Source organism: Schistocerca piceifrons, chromosome 4, assembly GCF_021461385.2.
Source record: "Schistocerca piceifrons isolate TAMUIC-IGC-003096 chromosome 4, iqSchPice1.1, whole genome shotgun sequence".
Classification (NCBI taxonomy): domain Eukaryota; kingdom Metazoa; phylum Arthropoda; class Insecta; order Orthoptera; family Acrididae; genus Schistocerca; species Schistocerca piceifrons.
Genome location: NC_060141.1, coordinates 319737021 through 319757888, shown reverse-complemented (window position 1 = coordinate 319757888; position 20868 = coordinate 319737021). Strand labels below are relative to the sequence as shown.

General features: G+C 40.3%; 1 protein-coding gene across 4 annotated transcripts in view; it reads left to right on the top strand.

Moving 5' to 3' along the window:
• The window catches only part of LOC124794693 (coiled-coil domain-containing protein 102A), a 158581-nt gene that overhangs the window by 94750 nt on the left and 42963 nt on the right, over window positions 1-20868 (top strand). For all 4 annotated transcript variants that reach the window (XR_007016597.1, XM_047258251.1, XM_047258254.1 and 1 more), the window contains 2 exons: window positions 5100-5296; window positions 19807-19884. Coding sequence is in view for 3 of the 4 variants with exons in the window: in XM_047258251.1 (XP_047114207.1) it covers window positions 5100-5296; window positions 19807-19884 (275 nt within the window). In the remaining variant the exon portion in view is untranslated. The remainder of the gene's footprint in view (window positions 1-5099; window positions 5297-19806; window positions 19885-20868) is intronic.

Genomic DNA, 20868 nt, shown 5'->3' with positions numbered 1-20868 from the left:
GAATTCTTAAATGTTTTGAATTTACGTGTAGTAATGAACAGCTTATAGTCAAAATCATCATGTCGCCGAGTCGCATATCGGTCATTGTTAGGTCGTGTCGGCCGTTCCATCTCAAAATTCGGTGCACATTGCCAATTTCTTTCATAACTTCCGAAATGCCCTGTGTTATTATTTTGTGGCTGTTCCGTATTTCTATGTCCCTCCTCCCGTATTGGGGCGCGAGTGTCCTCTGAAATACGTAATTCTTGTACTACCTGTGTCAGCTGATCTTGTACTTTGCGGATTTCTCTTTGGTGTTGCGTATTAATTTGATTCTGATTTTGTTTGAATTTTCTAATTTGTTCATACTCTTCTGTGTCAGTGAAGGCTACGGGTCTTGTGTCAATCAGATTATCATCTACCTTCGTAGATAAGTTAGTGAACTGATCCGAAAGTTCGGCTACTTTCTTCGATAGTGAACACATTTCCTCAATGTGTTTTTCTGAACCAAGTTTCAGAGTGTCCATTTGTGTTGAAATCGAATCTACTGTGTCCTTTAAGTTTTCCTGAGTTTTTGCAAGTTGCGTAACCGAATCGGTAGATGCAACTGAGTCAAATTTAGCTTGCAAGGTCTCATGATTTTACTGCACAATAGTTTGCAGTTCTTTTATGGCTGCTTCGTGATTCTGTAATGCATTTTCATGCCGCGAAAAAATAGGTTGAAAATGCTCACAAATTTGTGTTTTTACATCATTACAGACTTTTTGACATTTCGATTCAATGTTATGTAACTCAGTAGTTAAATCTTCACGCGTTTGTTCAAGAGTTTGTTCCAATGAGTCTAACTTTTGAAGCTGTTGCTGTGTTTGTCTCTGATTTTGTTCCAGTGTGTCTAACTGTTGCTGTGTTTGTCTCTGATTTTGTTCCATTGTGTCTAACTTTTTAAGATTTTGTTCTACTGTGTCTAACTTTTTAAGATTTTGTCCCATTTGTCTCTGATTTTGTTCCATTTGTTGCATTAATTGCAATAATAATGTATTAGTGTCTGGAATCTGTTTCTCTACGCTTTTCGGCAGTGCATTTGCACCGGCAACATTCACATTTTGACAAGCAGAAAATGTGTCTTGACTTATTTGAGAAAACGGTGATGACCCAAAACCTGAATCTACAGTATTTGCGAAATTGTGTCCTGTCATTTCGGATTCCTGAGGCGAGCTGTTGCCGACCGATCAATCGATAATGCTTCCCTGTTCACTACCTGTTTCACTGTCTACACCATTGTTTGCAGCCCGCTCCATTTCCATATGCACAATTACCAAATTACTACTTTGAACATCAGTTAATTCATTACTCGGTGGCGCTAACACACTGCTTTCATTTTCACTGTCATTTCTCAGTTTACTTTGGAGCCTAGTATTACGTTTTTCACACGCCATTATTGTCACAGTATTTCACACGACAACACAGAAAAACACAATTTGAAGATCAAAAATAAGAGAACACATTAACATAGCACTGAAAATAATATCTAGTTAATTGCAGCTGCGAAATACTTGGTGCAAATCTACATGCATGCCACAACTGTTTTACTGTACAACAATGAAAGACTGCAACTACAAAGGAGATTTTCTCTACAATTACGCACTAGCAATAAACAAAATCTACACTAATTACACAAACTACAAAAAAAAAAAAAAAAAAATCAGAAGATTCCAGTGAGGCATCCTCGGCTAAGGGTCGACATATGAAACGTCCCCTTTGAACAATTTTACACGACTGTGCTTAACCTGACACACAATATTTTGTTAGCGCAACGCAATCTGACTTTCAAAATTCCCTACAAAAGAATGGCCCTGACTAACATTAAACTATACCTTTCACAAATCACTTACCTCACAAAAATCTTCGCTGCTCAAGCTACTGCAATACAGCGAGCGCCACTACTGCCAGCTAAATAAAAGATTCAAACTATGGAAGGCACTAACTACTGATAGGGATAGTTGGCAAATGAAAGATATTAATAGAGAACAAACAATGTATTTACCTTGATATCATCATATATAAATATAGCAGTTCATGACAAACTTCAAAACTCCGCCATCTCTCTCCCCACATCCACCACTGCTGGCGGCTCACCTCCAACTGCGCAACGCTACGCGCTGTTCACAGCCAGCTGCCTAACACTACAATGGCGAGTATTACAACAATGCAAAGCAGCCACAGACTGCACACAGCACAGCCAGTGATTTTCATACAGAGGTGGCGTTACCAATAAAAAAACCTAAACAGCCTATAAAAAAACCTAAACAGCCTACTTACACCGGGTGTGGTTGATGAAGGCGCTATCAGTACTATATGTGCGTAATCAGTAATGTTAATAATATCTAGCTACATGAATACTACTACTTTCTTTCTCTCTGTGTTGTTTTCTCAAGAAATTTAGCTTTCCTTTGTAAAGTATTGAAACCTAATAACAGCTGGAAATATTGTAGTACATTACTCTTGTTTATTGTTTGTATTTTTGTATCACAAAACAAACACCAAATGCCACTTTTTTTGAAAGTAAGTTTCTTTGTAATGTGGATTGAGGTGTAAGAATTCCTTAGATAGATTTCCATTTTGTGTGCCTTATCTGTTTCTCAGACATTTCTTCTCAATAGTGGTCTTGTTACTACAAATGAGCACTGAAAATAGAAAGTTCGAACACACGAAGTCAACAGGCCACACTGGTGTGTACAAGTCATTTGGGAAAAAGCAGTGTTAGAATGCTTAGGGAGATGGAGGGGGAATGCACTGCTGTTGGGATGGGAGGCAGGGGGGCGCAGCTGCTGGCAAACACTGCGACCATTTGGTAGTGCTTAAATTTTCACATTTTCCCAGCCCTGCCGTAGCATATGGGGAAGACATTTCTCCACCATATTGGTTATTCTCTCAGCCTTGCCATAGGGTATGGGTAAAACATTTCTCCGCCTTATTCTTTCCTCCATGAGTGTCAGTCTTTCAGGGAATGCAGAAGAGTTTCTGATGAGCTTGGAATATTGAAGATGGTTATTGACATTCTGAAAATGTGAGGTAGGTTCTGAGACGCTCATGGATAATCAATTAGTATGAGCATTAGCTGCAAAAGATGAGTTTTTGGGATCAAGTCCCACTCAATTTCAAGCAGTTTTAACTTATCCAAATGTTTCATTATAGTGCACATGTCAGATGTCACTGTAGAATCGAAAGAGTCATTCTAGAAACATCATTATACTGTAGCTGAGCCATTTCTCTGCCATGTTCTTTATCAAAGAGTAATAGTCCAACAAGGTACATATTAGAAATACTGTGGAGTCTGGAAAGTAAGAGATGTTTACTAGGAGCTGAAAGCTGTGAGTTACGTCTGAGTAGCTCAGTTGGTAAGAACATTGCCCATGAAAGGTAAGATTCTGGGCTTAAATACTTGTCCATCTCAAAGTTTTAATCAATCAGATATCGGTATAATAGCTCACACTCCACTAATGAGTGAGAGCAGGTTCTAGGCAAGACAGTGTAGGACCTACATACGTGGGCAATAATTTTTTTGGTGTTACAATTATAATATTTTTACTGACCCATAGTGCCATAGTGGTCTAGTGGTGGAGCACTAGACTCCAGCCATGGAGATCTTGTGCGCAATCTTGGACAGGAACAAGGAATTTTCCTTGTCCCATTTCTTCTAGGATAGCTCCAGGTTCACTCAGCCTGCTATCACATTTAGTGTTTGTGGTGGTCTTTCCTAGGGGAAGAGGGGAGGGCGTGGGTGAAAGACAGCCAGGATAATTGGCTCACAATCATTACCCTCCTCATGCCACAGTGGAAAAAAAAGGTTGCAGAGTACCTGCAGTCAGGCCAGAAGCCTGTTCATGGATTGAGCACCACAGACTTCACTCATGCTGACCCATAGCTAAATGTACAAGCCTGAGGAATCATGTTTCCACAAAGATGGAAAAAAGAAATAAGTGAAATGTTCATATCGTTTCCTGTTGGCTTCAGTAAAATTCATCGAGCCATGACTAAGGATGGATTCATTGAAGCTGGCGTTGGGTGAGGTCAAATTTAAATGATTTACCAGAAATCAAGAAGTTTTTACAATAAGCTGCAGTCACTACCATTCATGGTTTGTTATTGTGACTGACATTTCGTGAAAGCGTTTATACTAAGAATGCACAGAAATAATATTTTGAATAGACAGCATAGTTGCCATTTAGGAATAGATTAAATGAAGCAAATGGACATATAATATTGTGGACAGCCAAAAATAGACAAAAAAATTCAGCAAATGGTTTCACACTATAAACCATTAAATTAAGTTCACCATGGCATTTTCATGTTTCGCTGAAAGCAGTGGCAACCATGGGAAAGACTTCACGTTGGTTATGGTGGACCGCTATGGGACTTGTCAGGACTTGTAAGTGTTGATGTAAATTGATGATTTTCATACATAATGGAGATGTCATAAATAACTTCTTAATCCAAGTTATTTGAATTGCAGAAAATATTAAGCATAGAATGACTCTCCTAAATATTGCTTTCTATTGAAACACAATTCACACTAAAGTCTTAAAAGAATTTTATAGCCTAAATGGCATGCGACATTTGATTACAGTTCATTTTCAGTCAGCTTCAGTGAAGGAAGATGAAAGATTTGTTTTTATTTTCAAATAAACCACAAAAAAATAGTAACAGGTGGAGAGAGTAAGAGAAATACTTCGCAGAATATGCTGTCTGTTCAAACAATTCTGAATCCAATAACTGTAAAGTCCACAGTTGAATTATTACACACAACAACCAAGAATTTGTTTATCACATGTTGTATCGCCAAAGAATGAAGATAACTATAAAGAAAAAAGGCTGTACTTCAGAGTTAAGTTTGGTTATTCCATTCATACTAAAATCTGTCTATGAGGACTGTGTAAAATGACATCAGTGGTTGCAGCACACGCTGATGATAATCTTTTACAGTTTCCTATTTTCCTTCTTCCTTCTTATCACTTCACCAGAGAAAGACTATACATAATGTACTTACTAGTTGCCTTCACATTTTTTATGGACTCTATAAGATATGTATAAGGTGTACAATATGTTTTTCCTTTTTCTAGGAGCTGACTGAACTGAAACAGGCACACTCAAAGCTAAAAAAGGTATTTCAAGAAAAGTCAACAGAACTGGCACATGCAGCAAGACGGGCAGAACAGTACGAGGCAGAAGTAAAGAGACTGCGTGCTCGTGTTGAGGAAGTGAAAAGGGAACTAACAGCAGCAGAGGATGAAGTTGATGCTGCCTCAAACAGCATACGGTTAGTTACAGTTTGATTGTCTTTTCGGCACACACTTGCCCATTTTATGTGGATGAACAAGCCTCTCTCTCTCTCTCTCTCTCTCTCTCACACACACACACACACACACACACACACACACACACACACACACACACACATGCGCAAACACACACACTTTTTCATTTTATTCTGACGAAAGCAATGTAAAATCTCTTGTTTGAATACATTTTTGTGTTGTACAAGACATCATTGATTTTAAAAGGCTGTGTCTATTCATTTTTATTTGAATACCCACCTTAAACATGGAGACAGTTACTTGATAAGCAAACCTCTTTGCCTATACACATGTCTGCCTGTGTCTGTATATGTGCGGATGGATATGTGTGTGTGCGCAATTGTATACCTGTCCTTTTTTCCCCCTAAGGTAAGTCTTTCCGCTCCCAGGATTGGAATGACTCCTTACCCTCTCCCTTAAAACCCACATCCTTTCGTCTTTCCCTCTCCTTCCCTCTTTCCTGATGAAGCAACCTTGGGTTGTGAAAGCTTGAAATTTGTGTGTGTATTTGTGTGTTTTTTATTGTGTCTATCTACCAGCGCTTTCTCGTTTGGTAAGTCACAGCATCTTTGTTTTTTAATATAGTTTTCCCACGTGGAATGTTTCTTTCTATTATATTCATATGGATATAGTTGTTTTGATATTAACAGTTTCATAGCCAAATTAGACATTGTAATGCTTCAGTCAGTTACCGTATTTTTAAGTAAATATAAAAAAGAATGCCACAGTATCTACATCGAAATTGACATCTACACTCTCCAAGCCACCATGAGGTGCATGGCAGAGGGTACGTGCCATTGTACCAGTTATTAGGGCTTCTTCCCATTCCATTCACATATGGAGCACGAGAAGAATGATTGTTTGAATGTGTCTGTGCAAGCAGTAATTATTCTAATCTTATCTTCACGATCCCTATATGAGCAATATGTAGAGGGTTGCAGTATATTCCTACAGTCACCATTTAAAGCTGGTTCTTGGAACTTTGTTAATAGACTTTCTTGAGATTGTTAATGTCTATCTTCAAGAGTATTCCAGTCAGTTCCATTAGCATCGCTCTGACACTTTCGCAAGAATTTAACACATCTGTTACCATTTGTGCTGCCGTTCTCTGTATACATTCCATATACACTGTTAATCCTATCTGGAATGGATCCCAAACAGTTGAGCAATATTCTAGAACTGGTGTCACGTGTGATTTGTCAGCAATCTCCTTTGTAGAATGATTGCACTTTCCCAGTATTCTACCAATAAACCATGAACATTCCATTTGATATCCCTACAAAAAGGTTACACGCAGGTATTTGTATGAGTTGGCCGATTCCAGCAGTGACATGTTGATATTATAGTCATTGGATACTACATTTTTTGCTTTGTGAATGGCAAAATTTTACATTCCTGAAGATTTAAAGCAAGTTTCCAGTCTCTACACCACTTTGAAATCTTATCAAAATCTGACTGAATATCTGGGAACTCCTTTCAGATAGAACTGCAATATTGATAAATGGTGGAACTCCTTTCAGATAGAACTTCAATATAGATAACTGCATTATCTGCAAAAAGCTTGATGTTACTGTTAATATCGTCTGCAAAGTCGGTAACATTCAACATGAACAACAAGGGTCTCAATACACTTCCCTGGGGCACACTCGAAGTTACTTCTATATCTGAGGATGACTCTTCATCCGAGATAACATGTTGCATCCTCCCTACCAAAAAGGCCTCAATCCAATCACAAATTTCAGTTGATACCACATGTGATCGTACTTTTGACAAATGAGCATAGGTGTGATACTGTGTCTGGTGCTTTTCGGAAACCAAGAAATAGAGCAGCTACCTGATTGCTTTGATGCGAAGCTTTCATTATGTCATGTGAGAAAAATGTGAGTTGGGTTTCACATGATTGATATTTTCGAAATCCTTGCTGGTTGGCATTGAGGAGGTCATTCTGTTCAAGATACCTCATTATGTTTGAAGTCAGAATACATTCTAATATTCCACAACAAATCCATGTCAAGGATACTGGACGGTAGTTCTGTGGATCATTTATACAACCCTTCTTGTTCACTGGTGTGACCTGTGTCTTTTTGCAAGAGGGATTTATAACAGATTATATTTGGAAGGCGGTCTAACTCAGCCTCAAATTCAGTATAGACTCAGACAGGGGTTCCATCGGGCCCTGGAGCTTTGTTCAATTTTAGTGATTTCAGCTGTTTCTCAACACCACTGGCACTAATACTGATTTCATTCATCTTTTTAGTGGTGCAAGGATTAAGCAGGGGCAACTCTCGTAGATTTTCCTTCATAAAAGAAGATTTGAAAATGGAGTCAAGCAGTTCAGCTTTTGCTTTGCCACCCTCAATTTCATTTCCTGTCTCATCCACTAGGGACTGGACACTAACTTTGGTGCCACTTACATATGACCAGAATTTCTTTAGGTTCTGTGAAAGATCATGTGACAATGTTCTGCTGTGGTAGTCATTGAAGGCTTCACACATTGTTCTCTTGGTAACCAACCACGTTTCATTCAGTATCTCTCTATATGTTGCCCTACGCTTTGGTTTAATGTCTGTTTCTTTAGAAATTTCTTTACAGTGACTGTAGACCATGGAGGTTCCCTCCCATTATGAACTGTTCGGTATATATCTATCCAGGGCATGGTCAACTATTTTTTTAAACTGGAGCCTGAGTTCCTCTACATGCTCCTGCCCTGTGTTGAAAGTTTCAAGTTCCTCATTGAGACATGACACAACTGACTTTTTATCTAGTTTACTGAACATGTATGTCTTTCTGCTTGTTTTAGTTGTCCTTTGTACTTTGGTGATCATTGTTGCCACAACTGCATTATAGTCACTGTTACCAGTTTTGATGTGGACATCCTCAAAGAGGTCAGTTGTATTTGTTGCCATTAGATTCAGTATATTTCCATCATGAGTGGGGTTCGTAACTATTTGTTCTAGTAGTTTCCATAGGAGGCAATTTGTAAAGTTTCACAGGATGTTTTATCACTCTCGCTGCTAACAGAAGTGGAATTTTCTCAATTAATTGTTAGATGATCAAAGTATCCACCAATGATTTCAGTATGACTGGGAACTTAAGTACAAGTGAACTGAGGTTTTCTCTAAATTTTCGGTTACATCAGGAGATGCGCCTGGTGGGCGATAGAAGGATCCAATTACGCTTTTATACATACCCCTGATACTGGGCCTTGCCCAAACAATCTCACATGCAGGTTCAATCTCTACCTCGATGGATTTGAGTTTCTAGGCTGGTGTGACAAATATGCCATCTCCATTTCCCATTTGCCTATCCTTTCCATATGCACTTAAATTTTCCCCAAAAATCTCACTCCTATAATTTCAGGTTTTTAACCAGCTTTCTGTATCAAGTATTATCTGAGATTTACTGCTTTCTGTGGGAACTTCAAACTCTGACACTTTGTTGTGAATACTTTGCCAGTTTACCATTAGGATTTTAATACTCTGACCTGTGGAGACTATTATTTTGATCGTTATCTGGATTGTATGGATAGTCACTTCATCTAAAAAAAACCTTGTGTGTGTACACCCCATACTACCTGAGTAGCAGCTTCTGGTGTGTAGTGCACACCGGATCCATTTAGGGAGACCCTACAGTTCTCAACCATATGGCGCAAGTTCAGGAAGTCACAGTCTAGCCTGTCACAGAACTTTCGAAGTTTGTCGTTCAGTCCTTCCTTTTTGACTTAGAACCAAAGCGTCACATTCAGTTCAGGTGACAATGCTGTAAATTGTGAGCTTTGTTGAAACTCCATGCGCAAGGCTAGTCTTCTCAACCTTATCTGCCAGTCGCTGGAATTACTCGAGAATGACCTCGGAGCCCAGACGACAGTTATCATTTGTTCGAATGTGCCCTACAATCTGCAGGTACTGGAATAGCCTCTTTAGTGTGTTTAATGAGGCCCCTAGACATACATAATGAGTGCACCTGGTGTCCTTTTCTGTCCCTTGCTGCCATTTCTGTAAGGGGTACCATCATTAACCATACATTTGAACTGCCGACGATTAATAGACCGGTACTCAATTTGTTTGCCTCCTCCTGACACTGGATGAAACAGATTTCCCCAAAACAGGTGAAATGAGTCCCACTGGCTCAGTTTCAGTGAAAGACAGGACTTCAAACTTGTTGGTAGGGAGGATCGGTACAACACCCTTAGTCCTCACTGGTCCCCATCCACCCTGTACAGGATGCATAGATCTGCCACTGACCTGCCACCCACCATCAAGTGGACAACTAATGACAGATTCTGTAGTTTCTGCAGAGGAGACAAGATCCACGGGAGAGCCTAGTATTCTGGTCCAGGTATCATAGACACGCAACTCATAGGAGCTCTTCCAGAACACAGATTTGCAGCAGCTACCAATCGTTTGAAAGTAGCCAGGGTGATTTCCAGCTGCTTATGAATGTCAACCAACTTATCCCATATTCAAGAACAGCACTCACAGTGGGGCTGCATTTTTGCTGGTGCAATATAGTATAAGACAGTGAACAAGTAACTTTAAATTAAGCCCACTGATTATCTTTTAATCTGTTGAGCTAAAATGTTGCTAGATCCCTATAAGAACTGAAGCAAATACACATTTTTATTAAAACAACAACAAAAACTATGTGGTAAAAACTACTAGTTTACTAAAATGTTTTGAGGCTAATTATAGTTGTTTCCTCACACAAAAACAGAGTTAATTTATGGTAAATGCAGATAATATATAGGGCTAGTCTTCTTTAAAGGGAAAGTAGATGTAACACAATATGTTTGTTTGAAAATCAGCTACAGTGACTAAATCGTAGGTCCTGATTTGTTACAAATTGCTCGTAGATTATGAAAGGGACAATGGTAGCTTCCAAAAATTCTCAGAAATACATGTTTATTGGTGTTGATATACAATAAAGTTCAAAAAAATGGTTCAAATGGCTCTGAGCACTATGGGACTCAACTGCTGAGGTCATTAGTCCCCTAGAACTTAGAACTAGTTAAACCTAACTAACCTAAGGACATCACAAACATCCATGCCCGAAGCAGGATTCGAACCTGCGACCGTAGCGGTCTTGCGGTTCCAGACTGCAGCGCCTTTAACCACACGGCCACTTCAGCCAGCACAATAAAGTTCGGGGGTGATGTAGTTTTTGGCAGAACTGTGAGCCACAAACACTGATTTGCTTTGAAATAAATTATGTATCCAAAATACTGGAACCAGTAACTTATGAAAATATAGTTTTGTAACCGTCCAAAAGTTCTCAAAACTATCTATTTCTCATACAATTGTGCAGTGAAATTAGAGAATGATTGTTTTGAATAAGGATAGTCCTACTGTTCTCAAAAATTTTAAAAGAGCACAATTAAGTTTAAGCCTACAATTAATGATAACTGTATGATGAGTTTATTGTGGCACATGCGAATGTTCAAATTTTCACAGTATATCACAGTACAAATGGATATTGATACAATCAATGAAAGATTATGTTTTGTTTTGAAAGCAGCTGTCTGTCCATTTAGTAAGCCAGCCAGTCAGGCTCCAGCTTACAATTGATATACAACTACAGAACGGCAAGTTAAGTGTTTATCTTTTTTATGCCTTAGTCGTAGTATATTTATTAAATTTTGTGTGTGTTTTTCTGTTATGACATTTAATCTCTCGTGTTTGTAAATGTAAATTCATTCACTCTGTAACGCAGTAGTTACTCACTGAACAGCCAGCTACATAGCTTATTAAGCATCAGCCTCCATTGGTGACACACGAGGAGGGTAGCAGGTCACATATCTAGACTTCTGTCTGCTTTTGTTGTTTACCTCTTCAGTCAGTCTTCCTAGAATGGCTATGATGAGTGCTTTATTTGTGCGGACGTAGGAGGAGCTGGCCACAGTTCGCGAACAGCTGAATGGAGTTTTGGCTACAGTAGTCACCTTAAGGCTGCTGCCTCGAGGGTGTAGTGGTGACGGAGTACGTGATATTTCACATGGGCCATCTCAAGTGTCACTTGTTTTGCCCATGGTCTCTGCTTCCGAGTTCTGAGGCACCTCCTGGTGCACCCGATGCAGTGAATTCTCCCTCACAACAGGGTGAGTGGCAGGTGGTAACGCATTCACGTCACTCGAGGTGGAGGGCCAATGTGGAGAATGGACACGACCTCGCCCATTCACCCTGTAAGTGGACAGGTCAGCAGGATCCAAGCAGGAACATGTGGGGAGGGGTTTACTAGTTATTGGGAGCTCCAATGTTAGGTGCGTTATGGTCGCCCTTAGGCAGATAGCATTCGGGGCTGGAAAGAAAGCCCATGTACACTCAGTACATCTGCCGGGGGGTGCTCATCCGAGATGTGGAGGCAGCCTTTACTGTGGCTATCAAGCATGCAGGGTGCAGTCATCTGTGAGTTGTGGCTCACATCGGCACTGACGATGCCTGTCACATGGGTTTTGAGGCAATCCTCAGTTTGTACAGGAGGCTGGTGAAAGTGGTTAAGATGGAGGTGGTTAAGACTGCTGGCCTCACACACAGGGTGCAAGCAGAGCTCACAATTTGCAGCATCATTCCCAGAGTTGATCAGGGTCCTTCAGTTTGGAGCCGAGTGAAGGGTCTCAACCAAAGGCTTCATCAACTCTGTGACGCTCTTGGCTGCAGATTTCTAGACCTGTGTTATTGTGTGGGGATTTGGTGGACTCCCCTTGATAGATCAAGGGTGCAGTACACAAAGATAGCAGTTACTCAGGTAGCAGATTACTTGTGGTGTGCACATGAGAATTTTTTAGGCTGGGCAATAGATTGAGGTGCTCTGATGAACACTCGCCAGTCGATATACAGCAAGGGAAGTCAAACAGCATTCAGAATAAAGACAATTCGACTGCCATATTTTAGCAGTAAATAGTCGAAGTATTCATAATAAAGTTCCCGAATTACTGCCCACCTGGAAAGTTCTTGTGCTCAAGATATTCTTGGGACCAAGAGCTGGCTGAAATCAGAAGTGAAAAGCTCTGAGATAATTAGCAAGTTATGGAATGTGTACCGGAAAGACAGATCAGAGATCATAGTAGAGGGAGTGTTCATTGCAGCAGACAAAATTATCATCTCTAGTGAGGTCAAAGTTTAGTGTGACAGTGAAGTTATCTGGTCACATATAACAGGTGTAGATGAAACCAAATTAATTGTTGGATGTTTTTACTGACCACCCAACTCTGCTGTGACAGTTCTCAAAAGTATAGAATCAATCACGTGTAAATACCAGATCATGCAATACTAGCTGGAGGTGACTTTAACTTACCAAGATACACTGAGATGTCGATGGATTCATTGTAAGGGTACAGACAGACAGTCATGCAAAATACTTTTGAACACATTTCCTGAGACGTGTCTTGAGCAGCTAGCTTGCCAGCCCACACACTGGAAATATCTTAGACCTTGTAGCTACAAATAGGCCAGACCTCATTGACAATGTCAGTATAGCTATGGTGATTAGCACTGTGATGTCATTATAGCAGCTATGGTTGTTTGTTGTTGTTGTGGTCTTCAGTCCTGAGACTGGATTGATGCAGCTCTCCATGCTACTCTATCCTGTGCAAGCTTCTTCATCTCCCAGTACCTACTGCAACCTACATCCTTCTGAATCTGCTTAGTGTATTCATCTCTTGGTCTCCCTCTACGATTTTTACCCTCCACGCTGCCCTCCAATACTAAATTGGTGATCCCTCGATGCCTCAGAACATGTCCTACCAACCGATCCCTTCTTCTGGTCAAGTTGTGCCACAAACTTCTCTTCTCCCCAATCCTATTCAATACTTCCTCATTAGTTATGTGATCTACCCATCTAATCTTCAGCATTCTTCTGTAGCACCACATTTCGAAAGCTTCTATTCTCTTCTTGTCCAAACTATTTATCGTCCATGTTTCACTTCCATACATGGCTACACTCCATACAAATACTTTCAGAAATGACTTCCTGACACTTAAATGTATACTCGATGTTAACAAATTTCTCTTCTTCAGAAACGCCAGTCTATTTTTTATATCCTCTCTACTTCGACCATCGTCAGTTATTTTGCTCCCCAAATAGCAAAACTCCTTTACTACTTTAAGTGTCTCATTTCCTAATCTAATTCCCTCAGCATCACCTGACTTTATTCGACTACATTCCATTTCCTCGTTTTGCTTTTGTTGATGTTCATCTTATATCCTCCTTTCAAGACACTGTCCATTCCATTCAACTGCTCTTCCAAGTCCTTTGCTGTCTCTGACAGAATTACAATGTCATCGGCGAACCTAAAAGTTTTTATTTCTTCTCCATGGATTTTAATACCTACTCCGAATTTTTCTTTTGTTTCCTTTACTGCTTGCTCAATATACAGATTGAACAACATCGGGGAGAGGCTACAACCCTGTCTTACTCCCTTCCCAACCACTGCTCCCCTTTCATGTCCCTCGACTCTTATAACTGCCATCTGGTTTCTATACAAATTGTAAATAGCCTTTCGCTCCCTGTATTTTACCCCTGCCACCTTTAGAATTTGAAAGAGAGTATTCCAGTCAACATTGTCAAAAGCTTTCTCTAAGTCTACAAATGCTAGAAACGTAGGTTTGCCTTTTCTTAATCTTTCTTCTAAGATAAGTCGTAAGGTCAGTATTGCCTCACGTGTTCCAGTGTTTCTACAGAATCCAAACTGATCTTCCCCAAGGTTGGCTTCTACTAGTTTTTCCATTCGTCTGTAAAGAATTCGTGTTAGTATTTTGCAGCTGTGACTTATTAAACTGATAGTTCGGTAATTTTCACATCTGTCAACACCTGCTTTCTTTGGGATTGGAATTATTATATTCTTCTTGAAGTCTGAGGGTATTTTGCCTGTTCCATACATCTTGCTCACCAGATGGTAGAGTTTTGTCAGGACTGGCTCTCCCAGGGCCGTCAGTAGTTCCAATGGAATGTTGTCTACTCCGGGGGCCTTGTTTCGACTCAGGTCTTACAGTGCTCTGTCAAACTCTTCACGCAGTATCGTATCTCCCATTTCATCTTCATCTACATCCTCTTCCATTTCCATAATATTGTCCTCAAGTACATCGCCCTTGTATAGACCCTCTATATACTCCTTCAACCTTTCTGCTTTCCCTTCTTTGCTTAGAACTGGGTTTTCATCTGAGCTCTTGATATTCATACAAGTCGTTCTCTTATCTCCAAAGGTCTCTTTAATTTTCCTGTAGGCAGTACCTGTCTTACCCCTAGTGAGATAAGCCTCTACATCCTTACATTTGTCCTCTAGCCATCCCTGCTTAGCCATTTTGCACTTCCTGTCGATCTTATTTTTGAGACGTTTGTATTCTTTTTTGCCTGCTTCATTTACTGTATTTTTATGTTTTCTCCTTTCAGCAATTAAGTTCAATATTTCTTCTGTTACCCAAGGATTTCTACTAGCCCTCGTCTTTTTACCTACTTGATCCTCTGCTGCCTTCACTACTTCATCCCTCAAAGCTACCCATTCTTCTTCTAATGTATTTCTTTCCCCCATTCCTGTCAATTGTTCCCTTATGCTCTCCCTGAAACTCTGTACAACCTCTGGTTTAGTCAGTTTATCCAGGTCCCATCTCCTTGAATTCCCACCTTTTTGCAGTTTCTTCAGTTTTAATCTACAGGTCATAGCCAATAGATTGTGGTCAGAGTCCACATCTGCCCCTGGAAATGTCTTACAATTTAAAACCTGGTTCCTAAATCTCTGTCTTACCATATTATATAATCTATCTGATACCTTTTAGTATCTCCAGGGTTCTTCCATGTATACAGCCTTCTTTCATGATTCTTAAACCAAGTGTTAGCTATGATTATGTTGTGCTCTGTGCAAAATTCTACCAGGCGGCTTCCTCTTTCATTTCTTAGCCCCAATCCGTATTCACCTACTACGTTTCCTTCTCTCCCTTTTCCTACACTCGAATTCCAGTCACCCATGACTATTAAATTTTCGTCTCCCTTCACTTCACTATCTGAATAATTTCTTTTATTTCATCATACATGTCTTCAATTTCTTCGTCATCTGCAGAGCTAGTTGGCATATAAACTTGTACTACTGTAGTAGGTGTCGGCTTCGTATCTATCTTGGCCACAATAATGCGTTTACTATGCTGTTTGTAGTAGCTTACCCGCATTCCTATTTTCCTATTCATTATTAAACCTACTCCTGCTTTACCCCTATTTGATTTTGTATTTATGATCCTGTATTCGCCTGACCAAAAATCTTGTTCCTCCTGCCACCGAACTTCACTAATTCCCACTATATCTAACTTTAACCTATCCATTTCCCTTTTTAAATTTTCTAACCTACCTGCCCGATTAAGGGATCTGACATTCCACGCTCCGATCCTTAGAACACCAGTTTTCTTTCTCCTGATAACGACATCCTCTTGAGTAGTCCCCGCCCGGAGATTCAAATGGGGGACTATTTTACCTCCGGAATATTTTACCCAAGAGGACGCCATCATCATTTAATCATACAGTAAAGCTGCATGCCCTCGGGAAAAATTATGGCTGTAGTTTCCCCTTGCTTTCAGCCGTTCGCAGTACCAGCACAGCAAGGCCATTTTGGTTATTGTTACAAGGCCAGATCAGTCAATCATCCGGACAGTTGCCCTTGCAACTACTGAAAAGGCTGCTGCCCCTCTTCAGGAACCACACGTTTGTCTGGCCTCTCAACAAATACCCCTCTGTTGTGGTTGCACCTACGGTACGGCTATCTGTATCGCTGAGGCACGCAAGCCTCCCCACCAACGGCTAGGTCCATGGTTCATGGGGGGGCAGCTATGGTTACGAAAGTTAATAAATCAGTCAAGAGAGCTAGGAGAGTATTTCTGCTAGATAAGAGTAGATAATCAGTTATTGCAAGGGTAATTCCAAAAGGAAGGTCTCCTATTTTTATTATAAGTACACAGACCTGTTTATTTCTACAATGGTTTACATCAGTTTACAGCTTGAACATTTAGCTATTTATCAGGATAATCACCATTTCTGTCAATGCATTTTTGTAGATGGTGTGACAGTTTTTGTATGCCCATGTCATACCAGCTTGCCGCCTTGCTGTTCGGAAAGTTGTTGCTTGGTCTCAGGTGTAAAGTGGTATGCCAAGGTTTCGTCACCCTTGACAATTAAGTCCAGAAAGATGTCCTGTTTGGCTGCAAGGCAATGAAGAAATGTGCGGGAAGCATCAACTCGTTGCTCAACTCATTGCGGTAGTTCAATGTTTCCGTTAAAATTCTGTGAATGGTGCTTCGGGAGACCCCAGGAACCAACGTGCAGAGATCTTCCAGGGTGATTTGCTGATCTTCATGCATGCTTTGCTCAACCTTCAACACTGTCTCATCAGAAACTGAAGGTCTCCCGCTTCTTTGTTCATCGTGGATTTCGGTCCAACCAGCTGCAAACACTCTACACCACTTTTGAACATTTTTGACATCCATGCACAGCTCACCATACACTTTCATCAATTGGCAAAGGATTTCAATCAGCGCTGTGCCCTTTGCTTTCAAAAACTGAATAACTGCTTGCAATTCGCACTTGGCGGTAACATCCAACGGGAGCTCCATTCTCAACAGCTGCCAAACCAAGACCGAGCACCTCAGCGCGACGTGTGCATGTTTACACACAGCGCATGAAGCACTCTTCATAACAGTGTGACCAACTGCCACACAAACAGAGTTCTGTACTTATAAAAAAATAGCAGACCTTACTTTTGGCATTACCCTCGTAGTATCTCACTTAGACAGTGAATTGTCATCGATTAGTTCCAGTAAGATGGATGTAGAGAAATTATTGGCAAATTGTAAGCAGGTTGTAAATCGTGGTCTGCCAAGTTATGTGGCTAGTAAGTGGATAAAGAATGGAAGAGACTCACCGTGGTTTAATAATGAAATTCTGAGGATGCTGAGGAAGCAGAGGCTGTTGCACTCTTGGTTCAAAAGGGAATGCACAAATGATAACAAGCGAAGGTTAGTAGAGATTCGGGTGTCTGAAAAGATTTATCTGCAAAGCACAGAACATTTACCACCGTCACACCTTAACCAAAGATCTGGCGGAAAACCCAAGGAAATTCTGGTCTTATGTAAAGTTGCTAAGTGGGTCTATGGCTTCCATTAAGTCCCTTGTTGACCAGTCTGGTGTGGTAGTTAAGGATGCAAAAGGACAGCCAAAGATTTAAATTTCACATTCAAGAAGTCGTTCACATTGGAGATTCATACAAAAATAGCATTATTTGATCATTGGACAGACTCCCATTTGGACAACATAGTAATCAGCATCCCTGGTGCAGAGAAACAACTGAAAGATTTGAAAGTAAATAAATCACTAGGTCCAGATGGAATCCCAGCTCAATTTCACAGAGAGTACACTATGGCATTGGCCCCTTACCTGCATTGTTTTTATCATGAATCTCTCACCCAGCACAAAGTCCCAAGCAGCTGGAAAAAGGCGCAGAAGGCTAAAAGAACAGACCCACAAAACTACAGACCAAACTTCTGTTCGCTGCAGAATCCTTGAACATATTCTCAGTTCAAATATAATATATTTTCTTGAGACTGAGAAACTTGTTGTTGTGGTCTTCAGTCCTGAGACTGGTTTGATGCAGCTCTCCGTGCTACTCTATCCTGTGCAAGCTTCTTCATCTCCCAGTACCTACTGCAACCTACATCCTTCTGAATCTGAATCTATGTCCACAAATCAGTATCTTTTAGAAAGCATTGCTCGTGCGAAACTCAGATTGCCCTTTTCTCACATGATATACTGTGAACAATGGATGAAAGGCAACAGGCAGATTCCATATTTATAGATTTCCAGAAAGCATTTGACATGGTGCCTATTATAAGCTGTTAACAAAAGTACAAGCATATGAAATAAGTTCAAAGATATACAAGTGGCCCGAAGAGTTCCTAAGTAATAGAACCCAGTACGTTGTCCTCGATAGTGAGTGAGTATTGGAGACAAGGGTAAGGGTGTTGTCAGGAGTGCCCCAGATAAGTTTGATAGGACAGCTATTGTTCTCTATATACATAAATGATTTGGCAGACAGGGTGGGCAGCAATCTGCAGTTGTTTGCTGATGTTGGTGTGGTGTACAGTAAGGTGTCGAAGTTGAGTGACTGAAGGAAGATACAAGACGACTTAGATAAAATTTACAGTTGGTGTGATGAATGGCAGCTAGCCCAAAATTGGAAAACTGTAAGTTGATGTAGATTAGTAGGAAGATCAAACCTATAATGTTGAGATGCAGTATTATTAATGTCGTGCTTGACACAATCAAATCATTTAAATATCTAGACGTAATGTTACAAGGTGATAAGAGATGGAATGAGCGTGTGAGAACTGTGGTAGGGAAGGCGAACGATTGACTTCGATTTATTGGAAGAATTGTAGAAAAAAAGAGTGGATCACTTGTAAAGGAGACCGCACATTGAGTACTGCTCGGGTGTTTGGGATCTGTACCAAGCCTGGTTGAAGGAAAACATCGAAGCAATTCAAAGGCGGGCAGCTACTTTTTTTTGCGGTAGGTTTGACCATCATGTAAGTGTTACAGAGATGCTTCGACAACTCAAATGGGAATCCCTGGAGGGAAGGTGACATTCTTTTCGAGAAACTCTATTAAGAAAATTTAGAGCACTGGCATTTGAAGTCAACTGCCACATGATTCTATTGATGCCAACACGCATTGCGCTTAGCTTTTCCCTCACTCTGTTTGCAAGTGGAACGGGAAAGAAAATGACTAGTAATGGTAAGGGTACCCCATGCCATGCACTGTGTGGTGGCTTGCCAGAGTATCTATGTAGATGTAGAAATAACGTGAACAGTAAAATATGTGTATCTGAAATTTTAAATTGGCACACAATCTTGTACACGCAGTCTCACAAAACGAAAATTCCAGAGTTGGCCATCATATATAAATAAATGTGCTTATTGCACGGATTTTTCATTTAGGTGATTTGTGCACACTTCTACATTGACGTCTCAGAAGAATAACACTGTAATGTGAGTTTATCTTAATCAAAATTGCTAAAATGTGCAGCACCACCAAAGCACATCTTTTGTCTGTTGCAGCTAACAGTAGCAGCTGTTGTAAAATTTTAGATTGCCAGATTTCTTGTACCAGTCTTTCTTTATCCATGTATTTTAGATGTTTGTTTATTGTTTTTATTTCCAAAATTAGGGCATAAGTGACTTAAGTGGGTGATAACATCATCATTCTGTACAGAAGTTTTTGAATTACTTATTATCGTATTGTTTGGGTTTGGGATAGCATGTTTGCTTTTTCTTGTAGAAGTACCACTAGTAATTCATAATCCTTATTCTAAATATTCCAATAACTTTGAATAATATTGTTCAATACTGGAAGAATCAATTCAGCTCGTGTGTAGCTTTCTCAGTACATTGACATTCAGATGCTTGAAAATTACATAATTTGTTCATACAACTACTTTTTTTTCTAGAAAACTCCAGAGAGCAAATGATGAATTACAGGAACAAGTAGAGACGCTGCAGGTACAACTTGAACATTTGCACTCCAGGTGTGTAATATGTTATGCTATGATTAAAAAGCTGATCTTGCTAGTATGTATTTGTTCATTTCGTTTGTTTCTGAATGTAAAAGAACTGACTGATTCCCCTATTCCCTACTTTCCCCTACTCCTTCCTCTCCCACCTCTTCCCTTCAAGTACCTCCTGCCCCCTTTTTTCCTGTGTGTGTGTGTGTGTGTGTGTGTGTGCGTGTGTGTGTGTGTGTGTGCGCGCGTTTGTTTGTTTGTTTTCTCAACAGTTGTTAAAGCAGATTGATTTGACAAAAGACACACATTGATCATATTGTTTAGTTGGCAGGTGAACTTAAGAAAAATGGTTCTTCAGATGAGAAATGCTCACTGGAAAGAGAAAAATGTTTCCTTCAAAATTGTCAAGCTGAGCTCAATGTATGGTTTCTCAAGTCTGTCAAGCTAATTAAGAAGAAGGCTTCTTTTAGAACGAGATTTTCACTCTGCAGCGGAGTGTGCCCTGATATGAAACTTCCTGGCAGATTAAAACTGTGTGCCGGACTGAGACTCGAACTCAGGACCTATGCCTTTCGCGGGCAAGTGCTCTACCAACTGATCTACCCAAGTACGTCTCACGCCCCGTCCTCATAGTTTGGAAGGTACGAGACGAGAGACTGGCAGAAGTAAAGCTGTGAGGACGGGGCGTGAGTCGTGCTTGGGTAGCTCAGTTGGTAGAGCACTTGCCCGCGAAAGGCAAAGGTCCCGAGTTCGAGTCTCGGTCCGGCACACAGTTTTAATCTGCCGCGAAGTTTCAAGGCTTCTTTTGTTTGAAGACATATCTGAAGTTATTCGAAACACTTTTCTGAAAATCATAAAAAGCATATAATTTGGGAAACTGCTGATGACTGAAATATATTCCCTGAGATTCAAAGCTGTCATCATGGCAAAGTTACTGCAGGGCTGGTAAAATAAGTAGACAGTTTTCATCTTCAGTAACTGTACCAGTAGACTGCCATGTCATACCTA